General features: G+C 35.5%; 2 protein-coding genes and 1 long non-coding RNA gene across 4 annotated transcripts; 2 read left to right on the forward strand and 1 right to left on the reverse strand.

The window, feature by feature from the left end:
* Positions 1-666: 666 nt before the first annotated feature.
* Positions 667-2,451, reverse strand: LOC124295401. 2 transcript variants are annotated; one of them, XR_006905356.1, is made up of 2 exons: positions 2,023-2,451; positions 667-1,926 (listed from the first exon to the last, which is right to left on the reverse strand). It is a non-coding gene; the product is annotated as an uncharacterized LOC124295401 (long non-coding RNA). The 2 variants fall into 2 exon arrangements; XR_006905357.1 differs by having other exon boundaries at positions 667-1,946.
* A 114-nt stretch (positions 2,452-2,565) lies between these two features.
* Positions 2,566-3,859, forward strand: LOC124295486. The gene is made up of 3 exons (XM_046745703.1): positions 2,566-2,762; positions 2,899-3,063; positions 3,159-3,859. The coding sequence occupies exons 1-3, from the start codon at positions 2,626-2,628 to the stop codon at positions 3,490-3,492; spliced, it is 636 nt and encodes a 211-aa protein (XP_046601659.1). The 5' UTR covers positions 2,566-2,625; the 3' UTR covers positions 3,493-3,859.
* A 643-nt stretch (positions 3,860-4,502) lies between these two features.
* LOC107222903 (U6 snRNA-associated Sm-like protein LSm6) lies at positions 4,503-6,358 on the forward strand. The gene is made up of 3 exons (XM_015662439.2): positions 4,503-4,659; positions 5,016-5,106; positions 5,555-6,358. The coding sequence occupies exons 2-3, from the start codon at positions 5,016-5,018 to the stop codon at positions 5,701-5,703; spliced, it is 240 nt and encodes a 79-aa protein (XP_015517925.1). The 5' UTR covers positions 4,503-4,659; the 3' UTR covers positions 5,704-6,358.
* Positions 6,359-15,292: the final 8,934 nt, after the last annotated feature.

Below are 15,292 nucleotides of genomic sequence, written 5' to 3' on the forward strand. Positions count from 1 at the left end.
TCGTTACTGGAAAGCTCCCATAATGACTTGTTGGATTGACACGTATTGAGATTGAGTTTGTTTCGCGCTCGGCGGACTATGGAGCTGTACGTTTCCTGTGCTGCCGACTTAACTGTCTAGTGTGATAAATTAGTCGCCTTAAATTCATTGTCCACAAGTGTACTTACATCCCAGGTAGCATTTCATGTAGCATCCGATCATGCAAGACCGCGTTCGGCGGCATTTTGCGGCAGAATTATGCAAGGTTGATGCATGTTTCTGCAGAACAGGTGATCTTGCAGATAATACATGAATCTCGGAAATCTGTTGATTAGCTCCTCAAGTTTTCTTGTTCAGCTCACCCAAATTCTAACGACGAGAGTTTGTTGAGTCTGGGTCAGCCCCCTGACACTCACCACTGCTCGTATACTAAAAAATTGTACGCGTCTTCTCCGCGTTTTTTAGTTCCTTTACGTGGCGCTAGTAGACTTCGGACACGCTCGCTGCCCTCGCTGACCGCGCGCAAGCTCGTCAGGTAACTACTAGCGCCACTAGTGGTGGAAATTGGCGGCAGAATCGAGGGGCATTTTACGAACCACTTTTAGCAACGTGGGTCAGGGGGCTGGCCTGGGTTCTGCCTACCATCACTATGCGTGATTGAAATAATTATTGATGACAACACTCGGGTTTAATACACGTTTATTTATTGGAAAGAAATTGTTGAAAAGAAATATTCATGGATATAAATATGTATGTATATAGGTATGTGTATTTAACCATTGGATATGAGTATATGCAATGTTTTTGGTTAGAGATGCTGATTACGTCTACGGTTTCTTTACTGACAGAACTACTCCGTGTGGCAGGGGTTGCCTGTAATACGGCGTTAGTTTATGCTTCCTCGGGAAAATCTCTTCTAAGGGTTTTCCGTTAACTGTAATTAATGCTAATAATACTTTCAAACGAGTTAAATTATAATTGTGATGATGTTGAGATTCTATAAGCGAATCTCGCGACTTCTAAGTAAGTCTAATTTGTTAGTTAGTGATACATGGTTAGACAGGAGTAGCTAGACTTTATCTAGTGACTTTCGGTTTACAGCAAGATTCTCGCACTGAAGTTAGGCATTGTCAGTTGGGGCGACCGCGGTTGGGGCTCATGAAATAGAAAGGATAAAATTTTAGCGGGCGGGTTTGATGATACACAAGCATTCATGTATATGGTTCATTCCACCAATTATTGATACAAGTTGTGCCGGGGGGTCTGAACTCTGCATAACAAAAAATTTGATTGAAAAGTACATAACAAAGAGAGCTTTCATGAGTTTTTTCGAATTTTTTCGTCGAACCCTTTCGAAGATACAGTAGATCGAAAATTGCAAGATTTGCAATTCTTGACTTTAGATACTAAAAATATCAGCCCTTGTAAAATTTCTAAACATGAATGAAATTATGGTTTCTGTGTAAAAAAAGTCTCAGCTTTCTGAAAAAAATATTTTCAATTTCCTCCAGTGTCGGGAAAACCTTGAAAAATGAGGTCAAAATCTAAAAAACGCTTTTTCTACCAATGTATCATTTTTTATATTTTTTAAAATATTTTTTTCGAAAAGTTCAGACTTTTTTACATGGAAAGTGTATTTTTTTATTTTGGGATTATTTAAAAATAAACCATAGCAAAATAAAGTTGAAAGTTCTGTGATGAATTGCCGATCTGTGTTGTGCTGCCATCACGGTCGTCAGTTGCTATCTTCAATAAGATCGGCTTCAGACGAAGAAATAATATTCTCTTCGATATTCATCGTTCAAGTCTCAGTCTGCTCTAGAGATCCCAGCGAAGAAAATTGAGAGGGAAACATATTATAGACTCATCGATCACATTCTCTGATATCGTCCATGAAAACTGCAATTGCACACATCCTTTTCTTAATCGAGGTACTTTGAATTGTCCCTAAAATTGTGAATTGTAAACTGAATTTCAAAAAATTAAGTACAATTTTTGGGACAATGCTATAAATAATAAAATCAGTCTCTAAATGAAACTCACTATTCCAACTACCTGTCCACTAGGACCGAGCAATTGACGCTGTCAAAGAATTTCGTCCTTCAGAAAGTGTTTTTCACACACCGCTCTTCCTGCTTTTACAGAGCTATTGGCTCGATGCACTGCATCTTTCCACAACTTTTTACTCGTGGGATCTTTCGGTATTGTAAAAAAATGCACTTTTTCCGGATTCGAAGAGTATCCCGAAGTACAGCCGGGCACAATGCACGTCGGTATGACAAAACGAACGAAACGCGTAAAAAAACGCAACTCGTTGAAAAAAAAAAATTGGCTAAAAAAATATTTAAACAATGTAGATTTTCCAAAACTATTGGAACAATTGTAACAAATACAACACCAAGCTCGCAATTTGCTTGTAAACAGAATGAACAGAATTATAACCTTAACGGCATCAGTCAGTGCGTCAGCAGCGAGCGTATCAGAAGTCTACTAGCGCCACGTAGAAATAGAAAACGGGGACAAAACGCGTACTGCGAGACGCCGCTTGGAGGGGAGCTGCGAAACGATCGCAGCGTGCGGGGTGACGAGTAGTGAGTTGAGCCAGCGTGTGTGTGGTAGCATTTTGTATGAGAAATAATAGACAGTATGTGGAATTACACTTGTTGTGTTGTTGACTGCAAAAATAACGGTAAAACTAGTGATTGTATATTTTACAAGTTTCCAACTGCATCACATAAAATACGTCAAAGGCAAAAATGGATTGCTGCTGTAAAAAGAAAAAAGTAAGTAACATAACCTTATTTTCGATGCCTTAGTTTTCTATGTTTTTAAAATAAAGCCAACTATATCAATAGGTGAACTGTTATGCTATCTGCATGAAACACTATATAAATACATAAGTATTATTGTTTTTTTCAGTCCTGATGGCTCAAAGTGGACTCCAAAACCTCATCACGTAATATGTAATAGTCATTTCATTGGCAAGAAAAAATCAGATGATCCTGCGAGTCCAAGCTACGCGCCAACTCTATTCCCTCCTGTTTATCATGCAAAGCAATTAAATGAAAGAGCTGTTTTAAGCAGGTAAATATATGAAAAGTAAAAAAATAATTATAAAATCAAATAATATATACATTTATATTTATATAATAACATATGTAGGTATCTATTAATTATAGGTACAATCGACTCATTAACCGAAGAAAGACTCTTCACAAGCATAACATCGAAGTGAATTGTGATACTGGAAATCCAGTTAATGACGACTCTAACAATGTTGTCAATAATAATGGACGTGATCCTATGGATGTAAGCAGTGCAGAAGTAATTTTAAAAACTGATCAAGAGTGTCAAGTAGATTTTGTAAATTCTGCTGGTATCGAACAAACAAAAACTTTCACTTGTAACAGATATATTTACATGACTATTTACTGCGATGCTGAAGTTCAAACTGAAATACCGGAAATTGCCACTCTCAAAACTATTGTGAATAGGAAAAAAAATGAAAGATGAAAGGGTACAATGCGGCACATCGTTAACAGATATAATAGATAAGTCGGTTGGTTTTAACGAGGCTGTAGTTGAACAAAATAGGAAACAGCGTAGTTTCTGTGGTTTTCCATCTATTAAGACCGATGAAGATTTATTAGATATTGCTGGAGTGAACTTCCAGAACTTTAATTTTTTATGAAGCATATTATTCAGTAACATCGTAATCAACAAAAATAATGATTGCTCACGTTTAACTGTACTTTATGTGGCTCAGAAGATACGGATGCTGGTCGACCAACTTCAGCTTGATTAAACAAACTTTCTCCATTATGCCTGTATTCTTGCATACTCCGAACATGATCGGCGTTAAATAGATTTATGCCTTTTAGTTCCGTTGTAGGTTGAAAGTTTATTTTGCATATGATTTTTTCATATCCTGTCCTTATTAAAACATCCATGACTACGGATTTTGCCATTAAAAAATTACTGAAAATTCCCTAGGACAGAGTCAGAGCTATTCGCGAACTTGGAAGCGCAAAAGAGATAAAGGATTGCTGACAGTACTGTCAGTGAATTTTCGAACACGGCCTAAATGGAAAGCACCCAGTGTGGTTCTTCCTGATCTGTCACAATAATTAATCTTAAAATATAAACGTGTTTCTATTTATTTTGTGAACGTCAGGACGTTAAGGGCGCAACTCGTTAATGCTTAACCTTACGAAATTGAGCTAGATTGGTCAAAACTGGTTAATGCGGATTTTTTGGGCGAACGCGCATAGAACATTTTTGCCCACGTTATAGTGAGAAAAACTGGAACACGTGTGTCTTGACCTGTATAATCTAGGGACCTTGGGCTTACCCTAAGGCTGCGCTGCTCCAAGTGGCGGAAATGAGCACTACGCTTTGCCATATTATTTGAGTCACCCCCCACCCTCTGAGTTCCCAGCCTGTATGAAAGCATCCATTGTCATAACAAACTTTTGGCGCATTCTCACTAATTTTTTTGCCCACGCGTGCCTTGACTTTCCTAATCTAGGGACCTTGGTACGTCAACCTTCAGAATCACCTTCTTGCCTTCATTCTTCTATGCCTGTGGCTTAAATTATTGAATATCTAGTTTGAAGCTACCACGAACCAGATCGGAACAAGAAAAACAATAATAAATTCGCTTATTTACAAAATAATAAGGTAAAAATCAATTTACGTATAAATAGTTGACATGTTAAGGTGGTGATATGCTTTCCCAAACTTCATCCGTGGAAAGTATGTATCACTTCATCAACAGTAGTGTTGTTTCGTATAGTCTGATCTAGGTTTGACAGAACCTAACCAGTCATTTTGCCCGCATGTGGATACAGAATGTTATAATTTTGCTTGATCCATATTTAAATTTATCTTGGGCGTTCTTAGAAATGTTTTTATCCGCACTGGCAATCGTTAATTATACTTATTCGAGCATCCGACTTCCCTTCAACTTACGTACTCTAAAACTACAAGGTTAATTTCCTAAGTTGACACGAAATTTGACGTTCGTTTGTTTTCAGATGAGCCGTAAAGAAGCACTTTCTCAATTTATACAACAAATTCATGGCCGACCAGTTGTAGTAAAATTAAATAGTGGTGTTGATTACAGAGGTTTGTTCAAAAGTAATCTAAATACTTCGTACCCTAAAAATGAGTAGACAGAAATTCTATAAGCTAACATTTTTGTTCTATACACCTATCTGAAAACTTAGCCAACAACAGTGACTCGATTATACAATTGTACTTGCTTATTGTTTTCCAAGGAAGATTGAAACACTTGATTTTATCCAAATACAAATTTTTGATGATAGGTATAGAATTAATATTCCTACCAAGATGAATTCACCAACGAATGAATGTTTTAAAAAATGCCCCGACTGAATGAACAACTATTATAAAATAACTGTATACGGGAATGCTTTTCTATAGATTGTTTATTTACTGATGAATGTTCATTCACTGGTACGGGCACTCTATTCTACAAATCTAAATTTCCACTACAGTTTTATACTTTTATAGCAAAAGTCTATCCAAATGTAAAAATGACAATAATTTTCAGGCGTCTTGGCATGTCTTGATGGGTACATGAATATCGCGCTTGAACAAACAGAAGAGTACGTTAATGGACAGTTAAAGAATAAGTACGGCGATGCCTTCATTCGAGGAAATAATGTGCTGTACATAAGCACACAGAAACGAAGGACATGAAATGTGAAATTCCAAGTATCTAAAACTGATCATATATAATTAAGATAACAAAAGATATAGAAGTAAATAATGGACTGTCATATTACATTTCCTCAAAATAATATTTATTTGTAATACATGCTGTTCATCTATTTCTGTACCTAACCACAGACTTCTGCCATTTTCGGTCAGATCCGACATGACGAATGTATATTTTGGTTGTATGGAAGTCATTCCACATCAAACAGTACAGTTTTGGGGCACAATTAACATTGATAATTTCAAACTTCACGAAAGGTTGTGAATATGTTGGCGTAGCTCCGAAGTAATTCCTCTTAATATCACTCCCAGTTACTCATACTCCAAAACTTCAAGAAAACGGTAAAATAGTCGCGCACGGGGAATTTCAAACAGTCGTATTTCCGGACCGATTCATCGTACAGAGTCCAGATGGAGCTCATTTCAAAGCTAATAATATTACCCTGAAGTGCATGTATACGAATTACATGAATTTCACTTCTCTCGTGACGAAACTGTTTTTTCATCAGTACAATTATTCGAAGGGATTTTTCACCATGGTCTGTATTACCTAAATCTCTGAAAAAATACTAGTGTGTTCCTCATTTGATTTCCACTAAAACGTTATAAATGAATTTTTGCAAAACAATATGCTGTATGTAAAAAATTAGAAAATCTGGTTCTCTTTGTACAGTCTATGCACCGTAGCCTATATGCACAGACGAAGATTCGGTAAAGTCATTTAAGAAGGTTGATTTCATTGAATCCTGTAATCACTTATTATTTACAATACTATAATAAGTATACATTCTTTTACAATAAACAAAGTTTACGCAGTTATTTTGTTTTCTGATCGTGGCAGAAAATCAATTGGTCCAACAGCGTTCTGCGATTGGCCTTGCAAAAAATAAATTGTTGCACGCAACTTCCCTTCTTTTTTGAGTCAATTGACCTACGATCGAACAGAAAAATATTGTCGATGGCGCCAAGAAGATATACTCTTAGGAAAACAATAAAATTGGCAAATTAATCATAAATCTTCTTCAAGTGCGTAGCAGATATATGGTAGCAGAATATTTTAAATAGCTGAATTTCGACGATAAAATCTTAACGCGATTACAGTTTTGGTATGAAATTTTGATAAAACACAAAAGGTATAATTTTCTCATTTCAATATCTCACAACCACAGCAACGGCGGGTGAATGCCTGCTTCTGCTAATGGGTACAAAAAGTGCTACACGAATTTTGGAATTCTCTTTTTTCACGTTCACCCCATTGTTTCTCCATCACGAAAATTTCAAGATCTGTTGAAAATTGGACGAGGAACAAGCTGGTATTTATTTTCACAATTTTGGGTCGCGTGAGTCATGGTGAAAAATTCACCAAATATAAACACTGCCGTCCAAAAGTTTGGGTACACCAGTCGAAATTTCTTGCCGCACTCAAAGATAGATAGCGGACTCAAAAACAAAGATAATCAAACGTTCCAAGCGGTGGTTTAAAGATGACAAATTCATTTGGCTTTTTTTTGGCCCCAGTACGTATTTTTGAACATGGCCGTTTTCCCGCTATTTCTTAGCCGCTGGAAATTAACTCTACATCTTAGGGACAAAAAACAAATACCGAACAAATTGTTGAAATATTTGAAAAAAAATTTTGAAAAAATTGTCAAAATAATTTTAACAAAAATATTCAAAAAACAGTTTAAGTAATTTTTTTTTTAATTCTGCAAAACTTGTTGGAATAATTTTAAAAAAATCTGAAAAATGGTACTTAATTATGAAAAAGTAAACAAATCCTCTTTCTTGATACTTTGTCCAATGCAGACTCCATAATTCTCAAATCGAGCGCCTTCACTCATCAGAGTCTCGACCCAAAACTATTTTTGAAAAATTCAAGCTACTCTAGTGTGAGCCTATGCATTTTTTTACCTTCTTGACATTTTCTCTGAAGCCCCCTAGTTATTGAATTACAGCTTTTTCCTAAAGCATGTCAGATTAGTTAAAAATACAATACTGGAAGAAAAAAAAATCGTACAAAATCTCCTGAAAAATGAAAATGTAGGTTCTAATATCCTTTTCAAGTTTACAATAGAAAGAACCGAGGAAACATTATTTCCTAAGATGTGGGGTTAATTTCCAGCGGCTAAGAAATAGCCGAAAAATGGCCATGTTAAAAAATACGTACCGGGGCTAAAAAAATTTGTAGAGAATTTTCTACAAAAGCCGGATGGAGTCAAATTTATCCTCTTTAAAACGCTACTTGGAACGCTTGATGATCTTTATTTTTGATTTCGCTATGTAATTTTTAGCGCGGCAAGAAATTTTGACTGGTGTATCCAAACTTTTGGACGGCAGTATATACCATGAAAAATCGTGTTTGATTACGAGGAAAGTGACATTGATACACATGTCCTGAAGATAGTTTTTATTTATCAGATTTGTAAATCACATGATCGAATTTAGTTTATTTTTTTGTTTATAGTTCAAAATCTTTCTGTAGTGAAACGAAAAATTCATATTATCATTACTTTTAATAAATACGAATAAATATATTTTATAATAATAAAGCATTATTGTTTCTCCCTTTTTCATTACAGTATTTATACAATGTTTTCCAATTTTACGGCTCATAGGGCTAAAAATATTGTTTGCATCACGAGCATAAAACGATTTACATCCTCGTCCAATCACGCCAAGCACTTGGGGTTTTACGCTCTAGATACGTAAACTACTATTATAATCGGCAATGACTGAAATTGATTAATTTTACCTCGAAATTTATAGAATCGTCTGTAATAAACGGAAGAAATCACCTCGAAATATAAAATGCAAGTGTTCATAGGCCTGGATGTTTTCACGTCGAGTGACCTGTGATATTTGTAAATTTTATAATATTTAAATTTAAATACAGGAATATTACTTTCGTGTGGCCATATCCACAGATTAGGAATTGTACGATCAGGTCGACAACACACCAATCTAAAGACGGTTATACACATTTTGTTATCAGTCATGATATAGGAGGGCTCTAAAAATAAAACTTGTAAATGTGAAGGGCCTTACGAGAGATAGGTTTTTACTTCACAAGATCAAAGTCCGAACTCTCATTCAGACGATGCATTTGAACCTTCTCTAGTTAAATATGCATACACCTATATTCAGTCTCTAGATGTATGGGGCATTCCATGACATCTCGATCAAGATTCTACGTCGATGCCTCACATTGGTTTTATAATTTATTGTATGAAAGTACATGATGAAAAACGCGATCGCAATTTCTTTTTAGAATTTTTCGAACCAGCGTATCTGAAGTATGATTTAAAACTTGTAAAAAACGCACTTTCTAAACTCTGAAAAACTTCAGAAAAATCTTACAAAATACAAAAAAATTTTTGATACCTATTAGAAGATCTCATAATTTCAAAAGATAAATTTCCTAGAGATATTTTTCAGCCCATATTATAACGAACTTTTATGTTGATTCTTATGCCAAATTGCAATCCAATAATGATATTTTATTTTTATTTTTCCTATTTATCTTTTGAAGTTATGAAATCTTCATCTTCTAATAGGTATCAAAAATTTTGTAGTATTTTATAAGATTTTTCTGAATTTTGAGAGTGTTTCAGAGCTCAGAAAGTAGGTTTTTTTTAAGATTTTAATCATACTTCAGATACGCTGGGTCAAAAAATTCTAAAAAAATTGCGAATTCGTTTTTCGTCATGTACTTTCATAAAAAAAAAAATTAACACCGATCTAAGACATTGACTTAGAATCTTGATCGAGATGTCATGGAATGCCCCATATGTATCAACCGGTATAGATCGTTAAGCATGTGAAAAAGATCACTCGTTATTTCATGCCGGTAAATTTCCATCTTCTACGTCATTCTCATCAAAATTGCTCCGAAAAACCTGATTTTATTTAATTAAATTTCATCAAGTACATCGCAACTATTGTCATAAAGAAATGGGCGTATTAAAAGACTTCGAAATACAAAATAGAACACAAATTTTCACATTTTGGTATGATTTCTTCGAGTAAGAAACTTCGTCTTAACTGTTTTTACCTGAATTCAGCAGATTTGAAAAATTTGAATCAGTCTTCAATTCGGGGCTGCTATTAGCTGTATTACTAGATTGTTGAAATCTCAGAAACTTACATTAGTTAACAAATGTATCGATCTTAATGTCTCATATTTCACTCTCTGTATTGTGAAGAATATAGCAATGTCTAAACCAACCTGTACGCGGAATACTACAGATCTATTCTTTGTGAAATTACTATTGATAATGATTAATTAGTAGTTTTAAAGCGGCATATTGTACAGTACTTATGGTGATGTAATGCTGTATTATTGTTTTCTAAAAAAAGTTTAGAATAAATAAGTGAAAGTGTTTTGCATTATTTTAACAACAATCTTACTTTATCATTCGTTAAGAACTGTTCGAAAACTTCATTTTTCTTGATCGATCATTTTTCTATGGAAATTAAGCGAAAGTGTTCGAGTTCCAATGTGAGAAAATTAATATTTATGATGAAGAACATTTGTTTAAGAAATTTCAGTAATTTTATTCAAACAAAACGCCGCAACATAAAGAGGACGTAACGAAATTTCGCCGAATAAGTATTGTCCAGTAGATTACTTTTTTAACTTGCTCTAAAATCATTTTGAAAAAATATGCTCGGTAGAGAATTTCATTCCAAATCTTTTTTCACAGCAAACTATATTGATAATTTTTATAGTATATGAAATATTTCAACAAAAAACCATTTAGAGGAAACCAAAATTTAATGCGTCATAACTTTTTTAAATATTCATATTTCTTTTTGAAACTTTCACCTGATAAACTTGAATTATGATTATTGAAAAAGTTGTGTAACGACCGCGCTCGTAGAAAAATTACCAATGCTCTTAAACAATAAGAGCTAAGAAGCTTCCACAAAACTTCTTCAAAGTATTGTGAAAATGTTGGTATGATGCAGAAATGGAAATTTTAACTTCCGTCACACAACTTTTTCAATTAAAAACATAGAAAGTAAATTTTGATGAAATTTTTCGAAAAAATCGCCATTTTGTTTGTATTTGATATTAAGGAATCTAATCTGGCTTAAAAGGCACGGAATATATCCAAGTTTATCGGGTGAAAGTTTCAAAAAGAAATATGAATATTTAAAAAAGTTATGGCGAGTTAGAGTGAAAAAAGTATTAAATTTTGCTTTCCTCAAGAATGGCTTTTTGTTTAAATATTTTATAAACTACAAAAATTGTGAATACAGTTGATTTGAGAAAAAGATGCGGAATGTAATTCTTTACTGATTTACCGATACTATTTTTTTAAACTGAGTTTTTAGCAAGTTAAAAAAATATTCTACTGGACAATGCTTATTCGGCGAAATTTCATTTTTGTTGCGGAGCCCTCAATTTATTGTTGTATCAACACCAAATTATAGCAATATTTATAACAATATGTTGTACGGGTGATTATAATGGAAGAAAAATGTAATACATACTAATTTTCTGTTTCGAGCTACAAATTCATTATTATTTTGTAATCCTAGTTTTTTTCAGTCATGCTAAAAAATGAAAATAGTTGAGTAACTACAACCAAAAATTATTATAGGATGTAGGTCACTAATAAAATTAAGAAAAATTGGAAACTTACCTATAATAAAATTTCAGTATGACCTGTCGAATTATGAATTTATACTCCGGAAGCCAGTGATCTTTCTTCACACACCCTATTTATAGTAGTTTCAGGTCAATTGACGATGTTTTTCAAGAAATCCACAATCTGGTTCTTGATTTCCGATGCAATCGATGAGTAAAAATTATAAACTCATGCTCCTTATTTTCACAAAGATGAAACTTGTTGTACTATAATTACTAATATCCTAAAACTTCACCAAAAATGCAGTCTGGCTGGTTTTCGGAGTTGAGAAATGAGTCTGGCAGACATTCGAAAATCATTTAAAAAAAAACCTTACGTAAGGCATTTTTGGAAATTTGTCGAATGGATGTTGTACAATTGTCAAGAAAAGCAGTCTGACTATCAATCTTCATCACTAGCGTCGTTATCTTAAGAATCATTTCCATGTCGTCCAGCATCATCTTCATTGTCATCTGTATTAAAATGGTTTTTATAATGTTTATCAAAATTTATCAACTTGAATGGAAAGCAAAATCAAACTGCCCTAAACAATGTATACCGGGACAATCTCTTGAAACTTGAAAATCAACTACGCATGAGCCAAATAATTCAATCTCATTGGTCGGCGAGATCTTCCCGCAGCGATATTTTTGTCTGCGATGCAGGGGGCCAACGTACACAAAATGCGTACTTTTGAATTCTTAAAGAGCATGAGCATTAAATTCCGACCGTTCGTTGAAGAATCAATTTTCCGACACAATAACAAATGCTTGACAAACTTTTCCGAGTCACTACCTCAATTATTTGAGATTTTAACCTCGAAAATTCGTATCAATTACATCGCCGCGCCGCCAGAAACAATTTGACAGCTGAAAGTCAGGATAGCCAGCTTGCACGAACAGCCGATAACACTCGCGCATGCGCAGTTGAACTTCAAGTTTCAAAAGATTGTTCCGGTATAAACGTGTCATGGTCAAACAGAACCGAGGTACATTGTGAACTACATACAATGCCAGAATATTCGCGGAATTTAAGTCTGGTGAGGCTTTGGTGATTCAGAATAGTAGCCAGACTGTCCTTTTTATGCGCGCTAAAGTGTAAACTATCATTTGGAAAGAAACGTATTCGTGCGAAATTAAGACTGTACTCACTATATAGGCGCAAACGTTAGTATAACAGTCTTGCGAAAATAAGTTCAATGCATACACGTTTTTTTCACTTTTTCAAACGCCCCCACACGTTGAATCCATCGGAAACGAATGGCAAGACTATTAGATTTTTTGATAAGCATTAACAATTGAACTGAAAAAACCTTGGTTGTTGCATGCGAAAATAAGTTCCAAAAATATTCACTGGCTCCCAGACTATTACAGAAATGACGAAGAGACGTTGAAGAAAACGCAGATTTTGATGTACATACTGTAAACCATTTGTCATACTTTGAAAATTTTTGTGAAAATTGTTAATTACCAATTATCGAAACAATTGAGTGGTAACTTGTTGGATCGCGATTTCGATTTATACTTTTGTTCTCTACGCTCTTCCAATGGCTGTGGAATTTTTTCAAATTTTTACAAGGAGAATTGTAACGCGAGGAGCTTTTCGAAAAACACCACTTTTCGACGTTATTTTATATAATATATGGACACATATGGAACGTAACTGATTAGAATCGAATGAAAACCATTCGTTTTATAGAGCTTTATTATGCGTTCGAATTTTAAGGAGATCGAAAAAGTCTACAGTCTCACTGACGTGTCCTTTAAGATAATGCTATAGCCACTGTTTACCGAACGCACTAAATGTCACTTATTTGGATTATTATCAATGTCGTAGTTAGCTTAATTCTATATTCAATGCCGAATAAGAATGCCCCAAAAAAGTTTTGGTTTACTCACAGTGGTGCTAGAAAATGCAGATCTGTAATTGGTAACCATTTATTGTAGGAATTCATTTCCAGTCCTTATTATCGCATGAGAAAAACAAAAGTTTTTGCATGTTTGTAATCGACGTTTCATGCAGAATTGCGTTGACGGCGGCATGTTCATGTCAGTGCACTTTACTCTGTCCGTAAGGACTGACTATAGCATCCTCTTAATCAAAAATGTTGGTCAAAAACACAGCTGACCGTTTGACCTTCTCAAATCGAATACGTTCCGACGAGAGCTTCAAATTTGCAACATGAAACACGGGTTTCGAAATCTTCGTGGCATAATACTTTATGAGGCAGATCATTTTTACAATACCATTACATGCGGTTCAATGTTATAAATAATAAACAAATGAATTGTACTGCAGAACTTATGTCAGGCGTTCGCTCGTTTGCTTCGCGCCGACACGAATGAAAATGTCTCGGCGGAAAAAGGGAGAGAAAGAAAAAGCTTCGGCGATGGCTATAGATCTATAGGTACGGATTCGGATGCGGTCGATGAAAACTCTCCGAGATACCGTTGACCCGTTTTTAAACGACGATCAACCACCAGTGGCAGAGGATACAGTCAGTCTTTACCGACTTCGTTGAATGTCACTTATTTTGGCGATTGTCGGAGGTTACATCACATTGATCAGAAAAATCGAGGCTAGTGCAATTTTACACGCAAAAAAAAAGAGAATAATTTTTTGCGTAATAATAACGGCAGACAATGTATTCCTGTAACTGGATCATCATTGAATTGCGGGAATACATTTTACGTTACTCTCGCGTGGCATGTAGAATTACGTTACATTGTCCACGGAATTTTCACAGCAGTGATGGGTTACAGGCCCTGATGACAGTCAAAATAATTGAGATCTTACTCGGTCGGTAAAAGAAATGACCAGAGCATCTTTTACTTACGAAATTATTGTAATTCTTAGATCCCGTCTAACGACCTCAATATTGCATGAAAACAGTCTCGCGATTGCTCATTTTACTCCAAAATATCTCAGTTATGCACGTTTTGGTCCCTAAAATGCGAAAAATGTAGGAATAATAACACGTGTCAAAAAAAACATGAGAGCTGTCATGGGACAGCCGGTACGAACGAAGTTCCTTACGCTATATTACTGCTCATTGAATAAATTAAGAACGTTTAATTGAAGAATAATTAAATGAAAAATCAAATATATGAAGGAATGGTAATAAAATCGTACGAATGTGTTTTTGAAAGATATAAAAAGAAAGAGAGGCAAAGTATAGACGTACGCTGTGAGAGAGCGCGCTGCGGCCCAAAGTATAGTTGTACGCTGTAGGAGAGAGAAAGAGGGGCGAAGTATAGTCGTGCGCTGTGAGTGAGAGAGACCGCTGCTGCCGTCTCCCACCCCAAGCGCTGAGACAGAGAGAGAGAGCGCGCGCACACGCTGGAATAGAGAGAGAGAGAGAGAGGGAGATCGCGCGCACTATAGCAAACGAGCACTATAGCCAAAAAGTGTCGGTTTTTTGGTGTCGTTTTTTTCCGCCTAGCCCCTACGGTGAACGAGCGATAAGGAACTTCGTTCCAAAAACCCGACATTTTTTTAACGATTTTCGGGATATGATTAAATATCCTGAATTTCACTGCCAAAGAGCGATCCACCGTTGAAATATGAATCCTTTCCGTTCGTTCGTTCGTTTATTTAATATAGGAAGAAAAAGGGTGAGTCTGCTCAGTCGGTAAGAGCAGGAGTACTACATGACCTTAGGTACCGACACCACGACACACGCGGACAACCGGCATTCGTTTGTGGCCAAATGGATCTGCAATTCGAGCTGCAGACGACGATTCGTGCAGCACGTGGCGCGGAGCCTTAAAAGCCGGTGGTTGCCAGTGGTTGCAGCCCAAGATAGTTATTTGTTTTCTGATTGGGAGGAATCATGGCATGATGTGGTTTGTAGCGGGCATTTTAGAACCGCTGTATGTACTCAATCACCTCTGTGTGTACTAGTATCAGGTAAGCCTTGCCTTGTGGGGGCACGAGGT

Source organism: Neodiprion lecontei, chromosome 7, assembly GCF_021901455.1.
Source record: "Neodiprion lecontei isolate iyNeoLeco1 chromosome 7, iyNeoLeco1.1, whole genome shotgun sequence".
NCBI lineage: Eukaryota > Metazoa > Arthropoda > Insecta > Hymenoptera > Diprionidae > Neodiprion > Neodiprion lecontei.